Genomic DNA, 12,943 nt, shown 5'->3' on the forward strand with positions numbered 1-12,943 from the left:
GACTAGAAGGATGAGTTGATGGGATGAGATGAATAAGGGAGAAGGTTTTTTCTGTGCAGTCTAATTGCGAGCACGGAGCTGTTGGACCAAGTGGCCAGTTTCTGTGCTGGAAATACTTTGCAATAATGTGGAAATGTAGCTGGTTTTATTCTGACCTGTCTCACCCAATGGAAGGGTTGGGGTGTTGGAGTGGGGCTGTTTAATTAATGTTCTCCAGGCAATGGCCTGTGTTCCATGAGCTGGCAGTCCCAGGGTCTGTTCATTCCGCACTAATATGTTTCAGTAATGGAGCTTCTCAAACTCTGGCCATTTCTCAGGTTCCAGCCAGTCAGGATTGTAGCATCACAACTCAACCATTTAACAAGATTGATCCCTCACTCTCATCTTGAATCCATTGACAGCAGCCTCAGTGTAGAGCAACAATTGGTTATCTGATTTGTCCAGTAGTTCAACATCCATTTGTTATAATCCATGAGTTTCCAAACAAAGAAGGTCAGAAATGAAAACAAATGCTGGAAAGATTCAGCAGGTCAAGCAGTATCTGTGGAGCCAGAATAGTCTAAGCTCAATGGCCCATTGTCATAATTGTATATAGTCAGTAATATACACTATATGCAATTAATATTTATTGTATGCAGTCAGCAATGTATACTCTACAGTTAACAATTAACACTCCATAGTCCATAATATACACTCCACAGTCATAGGATCTTTACATGCAGAAGAAGGCCATTCAGCTCATGGAGTCTGCACTGGGTCTCTGAAAGAGTATCCTATCTAGTCCCACTCCCTTGCCTTAGCTCTGTAATCTTGCACATTCTCTCTTTTCTGATAGCAATCCAATTTCCTTTTGAATACCTTGATTGAACCTGTCTCCACCACCCTCTCAGGATGTTCATTCCAGACTTCAACCACCCTCTGGGTGAAAAAATTTTTCCTCACCTCATTATTACACCTTTTGCCAATTATTTTGAATCTGTGCCCTCTAGTTCTTGATGCTGTCTTGAGTGGGAACAGCTTCTCACCATTTACCCTGTTCATACCCCTCAGGATCTTGAATACTTCGTTCAAGTCTCCTCTCAGCTGCCTTTTCTCCAAGGAAAGTAGTCCCAACCTCTCCAACCTACCTTCATGGCTACGGTTCTTCATCCTGGGAGTCATTCTTGTGAATCTCCTCTGTACTCTCTCCAATGTCTTCAAATCCTTCCTCAAATATGGCGCCTAGAACTGGACGGAGTACACCAGATGAGGCCTAACTAGTGATAAAAACAAAAAAACTGCGGATGCTGGAAATCCAAAACAAAAACAGAATTACCTGGAAAAACTCAGCAGGTCTGGCAGCATCGGCGGAGAAGAAAAGAGTTGACGTTTCGAGTCCTCATGACTGTTTTTGTTGAGGCCTAACTAGTGTCTTATACAAGTTCAACATGAGCCCCTTACTCTTGTACTCAATGCCCTTATTAATGAAGCCTAAGATACGATATGCTTTATTAACTGCTCTCTCAACATGCCCTGCCATTTTCAATGATTTATGTACATTTGCACTGAGGTGCCTCTATTCCTGTACCTCCTTTAGAGTTTCTCACTTGATTTTATGCTGTCTCTCCATATTCTTCCTGCCAAAATGAATCACCTCTCATTTCTCTGCATTGAACTTGTCTGCCCAATTCACCAACGTTTCTATGCCCTTTGGAAATTCACAACTATCCTCATCACAGTTGCCAATGTTTCCAATCTTTGTATTATCTGTAAATTTTGAAGTCATGTTCTGGAACACCACAGTCCAGGTCATTAATATATATCAGAAAGAGCAAGGGTCCCAACACTGACTCCTGTGGAACTTCACTACAGACCTTCCTCTAATCTGAAAAACAACCACTTCTCACTGCTGTTTCCTGTCACTCAGCCAATTCCTTATCCAAGTGCCTACTTTCCCTTTTATTCCATGAGTTATAATTTTACTTGTAAGTCTGCCATGCAGCTCTGTATCAAGTGCCTTTTGAAAATCCATATACATCACCTCAACAGTGTTGCCCTTATCAGCCTTCTCTGTTATCAACCAACAATATACACTCCTCAGTCAGCAATGTACACTCCTCAGTCAGCAATGTACACTCCTCAGTCAACAACATACACTCCGCAGTCAGCAATGTACACTCCGCAGTCAGCAATGTACACTCCTCAGTCAGCAATGTACACTCCGCAGTCAGCAATGTACACTCCTCAGTCAACAACGTACACTCTGCAGTCAGCAATATACACTCCTCAGTCAGCAATGTACACTCCACAGTCAGCAATGTACACTCCTCAGTCAACAACGTACACTCTGCAGTCAGCAATGTACACTCCTCAGTCAGCAATGTACACTCCGGAGTCAGCAATATACACTCCTCAGTCAGCAATGTACACTCCGGAGTCAGCAAATACACTCTGCAGTCAGCAATATACACTCCGCAGTCAGCAATGTACACTCCTCAGTCAACAACGTACACTCCGGAGTCAGCAATATACACTCCTCAGTCAGCAATGTACACTCCTCAGTCAACAACGTACACTCTGCAGTCAGCAATGTACCCTCCTCAGTCAGCAATGTACACTCCGGAGTCAACAATGTACACTCCTCAGTCAGCAATGTGCACTCCACAGTCAACAATGTACACTCCTCAGTCAGCAATGTACATTCCGCAGTCAGCAATGTACACTCCGGAGTCAGCAATATACACACCTCAGTCAGCAATATACACACCTCAGTCAGCAGGTATGCCTATTGCTGCTCCTGGTATGCCCTCCTGCTCACTTCATTGAACTTGGGTCGACTGCAAACAGACAGTGATAAACACTAGCCCAGATCTTCTGTTCTCCACATCGTCGGAGACTGGACATACAACCCAAGATGTGTGTCGGGACAACGCAGAAACCATGGCATGCTGACCTCCAAAGGAATTGCTCAGAAGATTTGAACTTCTGATGGGAAACTCCCCTGCTCCCCACAACCCTCCCCAACTGTCTCTGACTCTGAGTTACTGTTGGAGACTTTGGACAGTTCTGTGGTACTGATCTGAGTATTTACCCAGGAAATGTTAGACAGATTAAAACCAAGTTGAACACTTGGGTAACTACAGAACTGACCACACATACACAAAAGCACTCAGTAATATGCACTGTATATACTCAGTAACATACACTGTATTCAGTCAGTAACATATACTGTACCCAGTCAGCAGTGTATTCTGTATACAGTGTCATGACAGTGGATCACAGCCCGAATTACTTACGGACATATTGAGCTTTTCATGTAAGACATAGTTTTTTTTTTAAAAAAAGGACCTACAAGCAAAAGTTGGCTGACGATGTAAAGTAACCGCTTTCTGGAAAATTCCCATGTGGATTATACTTGACCGACTAGTCCAGAGAGGCCCTGGATTGTTGCACCTAAAATGGTGTCAAGGCCCTTTTCAGATAGAGACATTTGAAAGGGAGAGATGCAATGCAAAAGACTGAACTTTAATTTCCTGTGGCCATGGTGACAATGGAGACTGATTACCACATCACAGCTGAAACCATCTCCTGTTGAGTGACATCTCGGAATGCGGAAATGGTCTGAGTTGAAAGAAAGCAGATTCTGGGTGAAAGACATGTTTATGTTTTCCCTTCCAGGAATGCATGAGAAGAGGGGTTAAAAAGCCAGCTGCAAAACCTGATCTGAGTGTTCAAATTCTGGTGTGTGCTTGTGTGTGCTGTGAAGGTCACAGTAGAAGAACAGCAACTAGGCATCCCTACAGCTTGCAGGTAAAAGTCTGTCTTTACTCCCTCTCTCTCTCTCTCTCTGTTGCTGGAGGCAAACCACAAGTAGCAAAGCCCCAGTCAAAAAGGAGACAGGTAAACTCCGTCAGCTAACCCGCAGAACCAAGTGTCCCCAAACCAACTGCTCAACTGCCAAAGTCAGCTCTCCCAAAAACACCCAACTTAACAGCTACAATGTTTCACCATCTACTCCACACAATCAAGCCAAAGACTGATTCGTAAATCTTTTTTAACTTTTGTTTTTTGACTCAGCATCTGTGTGCATGTTGCATTATTATTTTTTTTTCTTGGGTTTTAGAAATGAATAGACCTCCTCTTTCTTTGACTCGAGAAAGCCTGGTTAAATTGGCTTCTTCTAAAACATAAATACATTTGGACTGGAAAAAGGTATCCATGAGGGAAGGGATCCTTTCTAAATTAACCTTGTTGCAACAAACCAAGGGGATTGAATAAAGAAAGGGAGCCAGCTCATTCCTCCTCACCTGGGAGCATAACAGAATTGGGGTCCCATTCGAGAAGTTAACAATTTGGGGGACCTCGTCCGGGAACCGGTCATAACAACAGTAACATACTGTAACAGTTAGTAAATATACATTGTACACAGTCAGTAACATGCACTGTACACAGTCAGCAATGTATTCTGTACACAGTAATATACACTGTATTCAGTCAGTAATATACACTGTATAAAGTCAGCAATGTATTGTGTACACAGTAACGTACTGTACACAGTAATATACACTGTATTCAGTCAGCAACATACACTGTATAAAGTCAGTAATATATTCTGTACACAGTAACATACTGTACATAGTAATATACACTGTATTCAGTCAGTAACATGCGCTGTACACAGTCAGCAATGTATTCTGTACACAGCAATGTACTGTACACAGTAATATACACTGTATTCAGTCAGTAACATGCACTGTACACAGCAATGTATTCTGTACACAGTAATATACACTGTATTCAGTCAGTAACATGCGCTGTACACAGTCAGCAATGTATTCTGTACACAGCAATGTACTGTACACAGTAATATACACTGTATTCAGTCAGTAACATGCACTGTACACAGTCAACAATGTATTCTGTACACAGTAATGTACTGTACACAGCCAGTAACATTCACTGCATGTACTCAGTAATACTGATGTTCTCTGTCTGATTCTGTAAGGAGCCTGTGGGTGTCGTATTCACTGGTTTTGGCTACCAAGTAATGTATATCACTGACTGCTGTGACCCACCACCATGCAGCTGCTACATGAAGCTGGCAATGTTCCCACATTCTTGTCAACATTTCCCTGTTAATCTTTGTCAATGGTGTCACACTTCAGTTTGAATTCATTGAAGAGGAAAATAAAAGCAGTGTTTATCCCCTGTTGGCCGCTCTAGCCCCTCCCCCTGGTTTAAAGTGGAATCTTTAGTTTGTGCTCTCACACTCCCGCTGGCCATGATTTAAACTCCCTGAGGTATCAGCGCAGCCATCTCTGAGGGGTTATCTCAGTTTAAAAGCCGAGATTGTAATCTGTTTTGGAATCAATGCTAAACCATGAGAACTAGATCTTCAACATCTGACAGGAAACATAACTTTCCAACCAGGGCTGCTGCTGAATCTATCATCTCTGACACTTCCTGTTGGTCGCCGTCAGATGAATGGGGCAGAGGGGAGGGTTTGCTGCACACAGCTACCTCTGACTCAGAATTAGACTTAACCCCCACCCCGACCGTCACCCACCACCACCACCGCCGCCCCCCATCCCAGGCCGGGGCAGTACAGGGCAAGCAGGCACATAAACCTCCAATCTTCTCCATCCAATAGTCCAAAAATCCAGGCACTCATTAGATAGATTGGCCTGGAGTCTCCAGGAATTGAAGATCAATCTCCAGGCCACTGGTCTAAGCAACTCTGGAGAAAAATCATCAGAATATTAAAAATAATTGTTTTTTTTCTTGTCATTTTTTTTGAACACTTCTCTTTTCCAGACATAAAATTATTGAAAATGGGAGAAAAAAGGCTGTTTGGAGGATGCATCATGCAGTTGGGTGATGAGCCTTTTTGCTTTCCAATTGGCGTAGGAAGGCTGTGCATCACAAGGATGGATGTGTTGACTGACTAATGGCTGGAGTGTGAGGACAAGTCATGTGCTGAAACCTCCAGGAGTACATATTAATCACAGTTGGTAACCCTATTTGAGAATGTTGCCATTAACAACTACAAATTGACCTCCTCACTCTGAATACACAACTCCATCAGTCTCCCACCTTTTTTCTTTCATGGGATATGGCTGGCCCATCCTCAATTGCCCTTCAACTGAGTGCAGTTCAAGGCAGTTAAGCGTCAACCACAATGCTGTGGGTCTAGATTTGTGTGTAGGCTGGACCACATACAGGCAAGATAGGTTTTTGCAACAGTTGATGATATTTGTTCATGGTTGCCATTACTGAGATTAGTTTAATTAAGTCTAAACTCCCCTAGCTGTTGTGGTGGGATTTGAACCCATGTTCCCAGACCATTAGCCTGGACCTTTGGATTGCTAGTCCATGACATTGCCACTGTTCCACCATCTCCCACTGCAAGGCTATAGCACTGTAAGGATTTCTCCTTTTCCTGTGACTGTTCCTCGCAATATCCCAGCTTTTGGTTCCTCTGTGGGCACTCTTCACTGGCAGTGGAGTAGATCCTGAGTGAAGATAATTTATGTAAATTTGGGTCAAGATGTTGAGTCCGGAGGTGATCACGATACGGAAATCCTGACTCCAACCCCCACCGTGGCAATTAGACATCGTGAATTTAGTTTTTTTTTAAAAGATCAAAAATAAAAAGTTGATAGCTTTAAAAACTCAACTGATTCACCCATATCCTCTAGGGAAGGAAACCCGCATTCCTTACCCCAGTGGTTCCCAAACTGTGGGTCACAGAAACAGCAACTGGGATCATGAAGTTCCCCTCCCCCTAGACTGCACCACCACCAAACCCCCCCACCATCCCACCCCCCCGCAGAAAGAGGCCCATTCTGCGTGCAGCCTTGCCCTTGCCCTGCTCGTTTCTTGGTCTCTCTCCCTGAGTCATCTCATTGTGATCTGCACTTTCTTGCTGCACTATTGAAGTGAAATTAACTTGTACAATGGAAAAGCATTTCATCCTTCCCCCACTGAATCTTTCTACTGGATCTGATCTCCGCCCAGGTGACCTTCTTCTCAAAACCATTTAAAAACCCCACCTGTGGCGCTGTAGCCCACCCCCGCTCAGGCTGGGCCTGGCAGAGCTGCTGCATCTCCCGATTGGCCACCACCGGATGGCTGGCCTATGTGCGTGTGGGAAGTAGTTACAGTGTATGTATGGGGAAGTGGGGAGAAGGGCTGATTACAGTGTGGTTGTGGTAGGGGCTGGGGGACGTAATCTTGATATGATGTTGATCAGTAATGCTGATTAGTAATATCTGCCACTATCAGGCCAAAGTTGAAGGGCTAGAGCAGCTCAGATGAAGTAATTGTCTGGTGAGTACATAAAATAATAACATTTTCACAATGTTTAAAAAGCAAAGATTTTCATATTCATATTATGTACGATATATTGATCCATAATAAGCAAACTTTAATAATTATCTACTGAATATTATGTTGCTTTATTGCTGTTTTTGTTACTGTCTGGGGTCACATTAATCTTCATGTGTTAAAATGGTGTAACATAGGAAAATGGTGTCATGTGTTAAAATGGTATTTCACTGCAAAATGGTGTCATGTGTTAAAATTGTATTACATTGCAAAATGGTGTCATGTGTTAAATGGTATTTCATTGCAAAATGGTGTCATGTGTTAAAATGGTATAACATAGGAAAATGGTGTCATGTGTTAAATTGTATTACATTGGAAAATGGTGTCATGTGTTAAAATGGCATTACATTGGAAAATTTTGGGAAGCACTGCCTTACCCAGTCTGGCTTTATGTGAATTCATTACCAATATGGTTGACCCCATACTGCCCTCTGAAGTGACTTAGCAAGTCAATCAAAGCACTGTGTATGGCTCGGGATGGCAATAAATCAGCCAAGTCAGTAACTTGAGAATGAATTGGATACGATATAGAACATACAAGACTAAGAGCCGCAGATTCAAACCGAGGGAGTCTCAACATACATTGAGCAGGATCTTTCTGGGGAAATAAAGGTTAATAATGGATGTTAACGATGTGTGCTGTTATTAATGTGGAGTAAGAGATACAGCTTGAGATGTGAAACTCCAGAATTTACTGGTCAAATAATTCCAAGAAACAGCATCTTGTCCTTAACTTCCCTGTTATTATTAACAGCTTGCTGGGTTGGCACATTAATTGCTCACTAAACTCATCACAGAAAGTTAAGTTTAACAATAACTCTTTTAACAATATATTTGTTAATACAATGCCAACCAACCAAAATGGAACAATTTACACTGTTCAATCTCACTCCTACAGGAATTAAATTAAATATTCATTCATGGGCTGTTGGCATCACTGGCTAGGTGAGCACTTATTGCCCATCCCTAATTGCCCTTGTTTATATTGTTGGTAATTTTTTAACATTCAATTTTTTTTTTAGTTTTTGCCTCTTTTTCGTTGTCTCTCTTAATCGAATCTTTCCCTCGCTTTATTTCTCTTTCTGTACCTGGTTTAACTCTAATTTACACTCTCATTGTTCCTCTGTTTATTTCTCAGTCCTTAAATCTCATTGGTTAAGAGATAGATTGTTTGTCCCACCATTCACCAAGATTCTAGATGTCCTGTTCAGTCCACCTTGACATTATCAGCTCCGTTGCCATCAAGTTACATCACAAAAATAGTTTGAGAGGAAGGGTGCCGTGTAGGGTTGACAACTGTTGATTAAATGTATTCCTGGAAGTTTCATTGCATAACTTGCCCCCATGCTCTAGCCATTAGTCAGCCAACAGATCCGTCCTTGTGACACATTGTCTTCTTGTGCCAATTGGAAAGCAAAAAGATTCATTATCCAACTGCCATTTGTCCCAGTTTCAATATTTTTATATTTGGGAAAGAGAAACGTTCAGAGAAAATGGCAAAAAAACCAATCCTTTTTTACTTTTATCTCCGGCATTACACACCGCCATGTCCTGGAGATTGATCTTCAATTCCTGGAGACTCCAGGCCGATTCCAGAGGGTTGGCAAACTTAGAGGAAGATTGTTTCGATGAGGTTTTGTCTAGTGTATGAGTGTCTTGAAATAGTCAGTATATTGTTTCTCCTGAAACTATTTTCTTTACACTATTTACAAAGACTTAATGATAAGCCCATGGTTTTAACCCTTTACTCTACAATGGTGGATGTGATGCTTCATCCCAACAAGATTTAGATCTGTTTTGTTCTCACTGCAAAAGGAGCTGGAATTTTTTTCTGAAATATAATTAATAAACTGAGGCCACTCAGCAAGTCAGGCAGCATCTACAGAGAAACGAAAAATGACAGGCATGGCCCCCACTTGCCTGGACGAGTGCAGCTCCTACAACACTGAAGAAGCTGGACACCATCCAGGACAAAGCAGCCCCGCTTGATTGGCACCACATCCACATTCACTCCCTCCACCACCGACGCACAGTAGCAGCAGTGTGTACCATCTACAAGATGCACTGCAGGAATTCAACAAGGCTCCTTCGACAGCACCTTCCAAACCCACAACCACTACCATCCAGAAGGACAGGGGCAGCAGAGAGAGATGGAGACACCGCCACCTGGAAGTTCCCCTCCAAGTCACTCACCATCCTGACTTGGAAATATATCGTCGTTCCTTCACTGTCGTTAGGTCAAAATCCTGGAACTCCCTCCCTAACAGCACTATAGGTGTACCTACACCACATGGACTGCAGCGGTTCAAGAAGGCAGCTCACCACCAGCTTCCCAAGGGCAATTAGGAATGGGCAATAAATGCTGGCCCAGCCAGTGAAGCCCACATCCCGTGAATGAATAAAAAAAAACAGCCCATTCCAGGTATTAATCTAGTAAAACCTTCTCTGACCTGCTTCCAACACATTCATATCTTCCCTTAAATAAGGAGACCAATACTGTACACAGTATTTCCAGGTGTGGCATCACCAATGCCCAATATAACTGAAGCATGATCTACTCCATTAGGAAAATAGAAAATATAACTTCTTTATTCAAAAAGGGAGGGAGATAGAAAGGAGGAAACTATAGGCCAGTTAGCCTAACATCTGTCATAGGGAAAATATTAGAAGCTGTTATTTAAGGTGTTGTAGGGCAATTAGAAAATTCAAGGCAATCAGGCAGAGTCAACATGGTTTTGTGAAAGGGAAATCATGTTTAACCAATTTATTGGAGTTCTTTGAGGGAGTCACATGTGCTGTGGATAAAGGGGAACCAGTGGATGTACTGTGCTTAGATTTCCAGAAGGCATTTGATAAAGTGCCATATCAAAGATATTTGTAGCAAATAAAATCTCATGGTGTCAGGGTAACATATCGGCATGGATAGAGGATTGACTGGCCAGCAGGAAGCAGAAAGTTGACATGGATGGTCTTTGGTTGGTGGGGTGTGGCAGGTGGTGTGCCACTGGGATCAGTGCTGAGGCCTCAACTGTTTATAATTTGTGTGGATGACTTGGATGGGGGGACTGGGGGAGTGGTTGCTAGATTTGCCAACGACACAAGGATAGGTGGAGGAGTGAGTTGTGGAGAGGACATAGGGGGGCTGCAGGGTTACCTGGATGGGTTGGGTGGGTGGGCGGGTATCTGGCAAGTGGAGTATAGTGTGGGCAAGTGTGAAGTCATTCATTTTGGCAAGAGGAATGAAGGAGAGGCTTGTTGCCTGAGTGGTGAGGGATTGAGGAGCTCTGGGGTTCAGAGGGGTCTGGGTGTCCTGGTGTTTGGGTCATGGGGGTTGGTGTGCAGGGTAATTGGGAAAGCTAATGGAATGTTATCGTTCATTATGAGGGGAATTAATTACAAAAGTAGGGAGGTTGCCCTTCAGTTGCAGAGGGCATTGGTGAGAGCACATCTGGAATATTGTACACAGGGCTGGTCTCCTTATCTAAAAAAAGATGTAAATGCGTTAGAAGCAGAACAGAGAAGATTTACAAGATTAATACCTGGAATGGGTTATAAGGAAAGGTTGGACAGGTTAGGCTTGTATCCACTGGAATTTAGAAGAGTAAGAGGTGACTCAGTTGAAACCTTTAAGATCCTGAGGGCTCTTGACAGGGTGGATGTGGAGTGGATGTTTCCTCTTGTGGGAGAATTTAAAACTCGGGGGCACTGTTTGAAAATGAGGGGTCGCTCACGTAAGACAGAGATGAGGAGAATTTTTTTCTCTCAGAGGGTTGTGAGTCTTTGGAACTCTCTTCCTCCAAAGGAGGTGGAAGCAGAGTCTTTGAATATTTTAAAGGCAGAGGTAGACACATTCTTGATTAACAAGGGGGTGAAAGGTTATCGGGGAGGTAGGCAGGAATGTGGGGTTGAGGTTACATTGAGGATACATCAGCCATGATCTTACTGAATGGCGGAGCAGGCTCGAGGAGCCGAGGGGCCTACTCCTGCTCCTAATTCGTATGTTCATCATAACGCAAAAGCAAAGTACTGCGGATTCTGGACATCTGAAATAAAAACAGAAAATGCTGGAAAAACTCAGCGGGCCTGGCAGCTTCTGTGGAGCGGGAAACAGAGTCAACATTTCGAGTTCAATATGACTTCTTCACAAGTGCCACCAGAACGGCTGTGTGGAGGCAGAGGGTGAAATAGGCAATGCAGCCATCAGAATACTGGGCACTGCACCCTGTCCCTTTCACTGGGCGACAGAGGCACGGTGCCTTCAAACTGACCAAAAGTCTATGAGATCGATGAGCTGAGAGGTTAATTCTGTTTCTTTTCTCCACCCATGCTTACTGGACCATTTCCAACATTTTGTTTTTATTTTGCATTAACTGGTGCAGTTCCACTCCTGACCAGAGGGTGACTCAATATTCGGTTATGGAATCCTGCAGTACCGCCAGATGGCCGGAGAAGGTGCTGTTGTTGCAGTAGTGCCAGGTGGCCGGAGAGGGCGCAGTTATTGCAGTACCCCCGGTGGCCGGAGGGGGCGGTGTTGTTGCAGTAGCGCCTGATGGCCAGAGTGGTCGCTGTTATTACAGTACCCCCGGCGGCCGGAGGGGGCGGTGTTGTTGCAGTACCCCCGGTGGCCGGAGGGGAAGGTGTTGTTGCAGTAGCGCCAGGTGGCCGGAGAGGGCGTAGTTATTACAGTACCCCCGGTGGTCAGAGGGGGCTGTGTTGTTGCAGTACCCCCGGTGGCCAGAGGGGGGCGGTGTTGTTGTAGTACCGCCCACTGGACAGTGGAGGGGGCGGTGCTGTGGTAGCAGCGGAAGTAGCTGGGGGACCGGAAGTGGCGGGCAGGCGCTGTTCGGAGCCGCTCCCATGGCGACCCGAGCGCTGCAGGAATGGGCCCGGCTTCAGGCCGCTGGATACCCGGGGGTGGAGGTGAAAAACATGACCTCCAGCTTCAGGGACGGACTCGCTTTTTGCGCCATCATCCACCGGCACCGACCCGACCTGATGTGAGTGTCTGATGGGGTAGGAGGGAGGGGGAGGGAGAGAGGAGAGGGAGGGGAGAGGAGAGGGAGGGAGGGGAGAGGAGAGGGAGGGGAGAGGGAGGAGGGAGGGGAGGGGAGAGGGGAGGAGAGGGAGGGGAGGGGAGGGGAGAGGAGAGGAGAGGGAGGGGAGAGGGAGGGGAGAGGAGAGGAGAGGAGAGGGAGGGAGGGGAGAGGAGAGGAGAGGAGAGGGAGGGAGGGGAGAGGAGAGGGAGGGGAGAGGAGAGGGAGGGAGGAGAGAGGAAAGGAGAGGGAGGGAGGGGAGAGGAGAGGGAGGGAAGAGGAGAGGGAGAGGAGAGGGAGGGAGGGGAGAGGAGAGGAGAGGGAGAGGAGAGGGAGGGGAGAGGAGAGGAGAGGAGAGGGAGGGAGGGGAGAGGAGAGGAGAGGAGAGGGAGGGAGGGGAGAGGAGAGGAGAGGAGAGGGAGGGAGGGGAGAGGAGAGGAGAGGAGAGGGAGGGAGGGGAGAGGAGAGGAGAGGGAGGGAGGGGAGAGGAGAGGAGAGGGAGGGAGGGGAGAGGAGAGGAGAGGAGAGGGAGGGAGGGGAGAGGA

The 12,943-nt window shown here is 45.2% G+C and overlaps 1 protein-coding gene across 3 annotated transcripts in view; it reads left to right on the plus strand.

The window, feature by feature from the left end:
• Positions 1–12,190: 12,190 nt before the first annotated feature.
• micall1a (MICAL-like 1a) overlaps positions 12,191–12,943 on the plus strand; it is an 82,721-nt gene continuing 81,968 nt past the window's right edge. The window contains exon 1 of one of the 3 annotated variants that reach the window (XM_041177858.1): positions 12,191–12,362. In XM_041177858.1, coding sequence (XP_041033792.1) covers positions 12,223–12,362 — 140 coding nt within the window. In that variant the 5' untranslated portion in view covers positions 12,191–12,222. The remainder of the gene's footprint in view (positions 12,363–12,943) is intronic. The other 2 variants (XM_041177860.1, XM_041177859.1) reach the window with 2 other exon arrangements.

This window comes from Carcharodon carcharias, chromosome 31 (genome assembly GCF_017639515.1).
Source record: "Carcharodon carcharias isolate sCarCar2 chromosome 31, sCarCar2.pri, whole genome shotgun sequence".
Taxonomy (NCBI): domain Eukaryota; kingdom Metazoa; phylum Chordata; class Chondrichthyes; order Lamniformes; family Lamnidae; genus Carcharodon; species Carcharodon carcharias.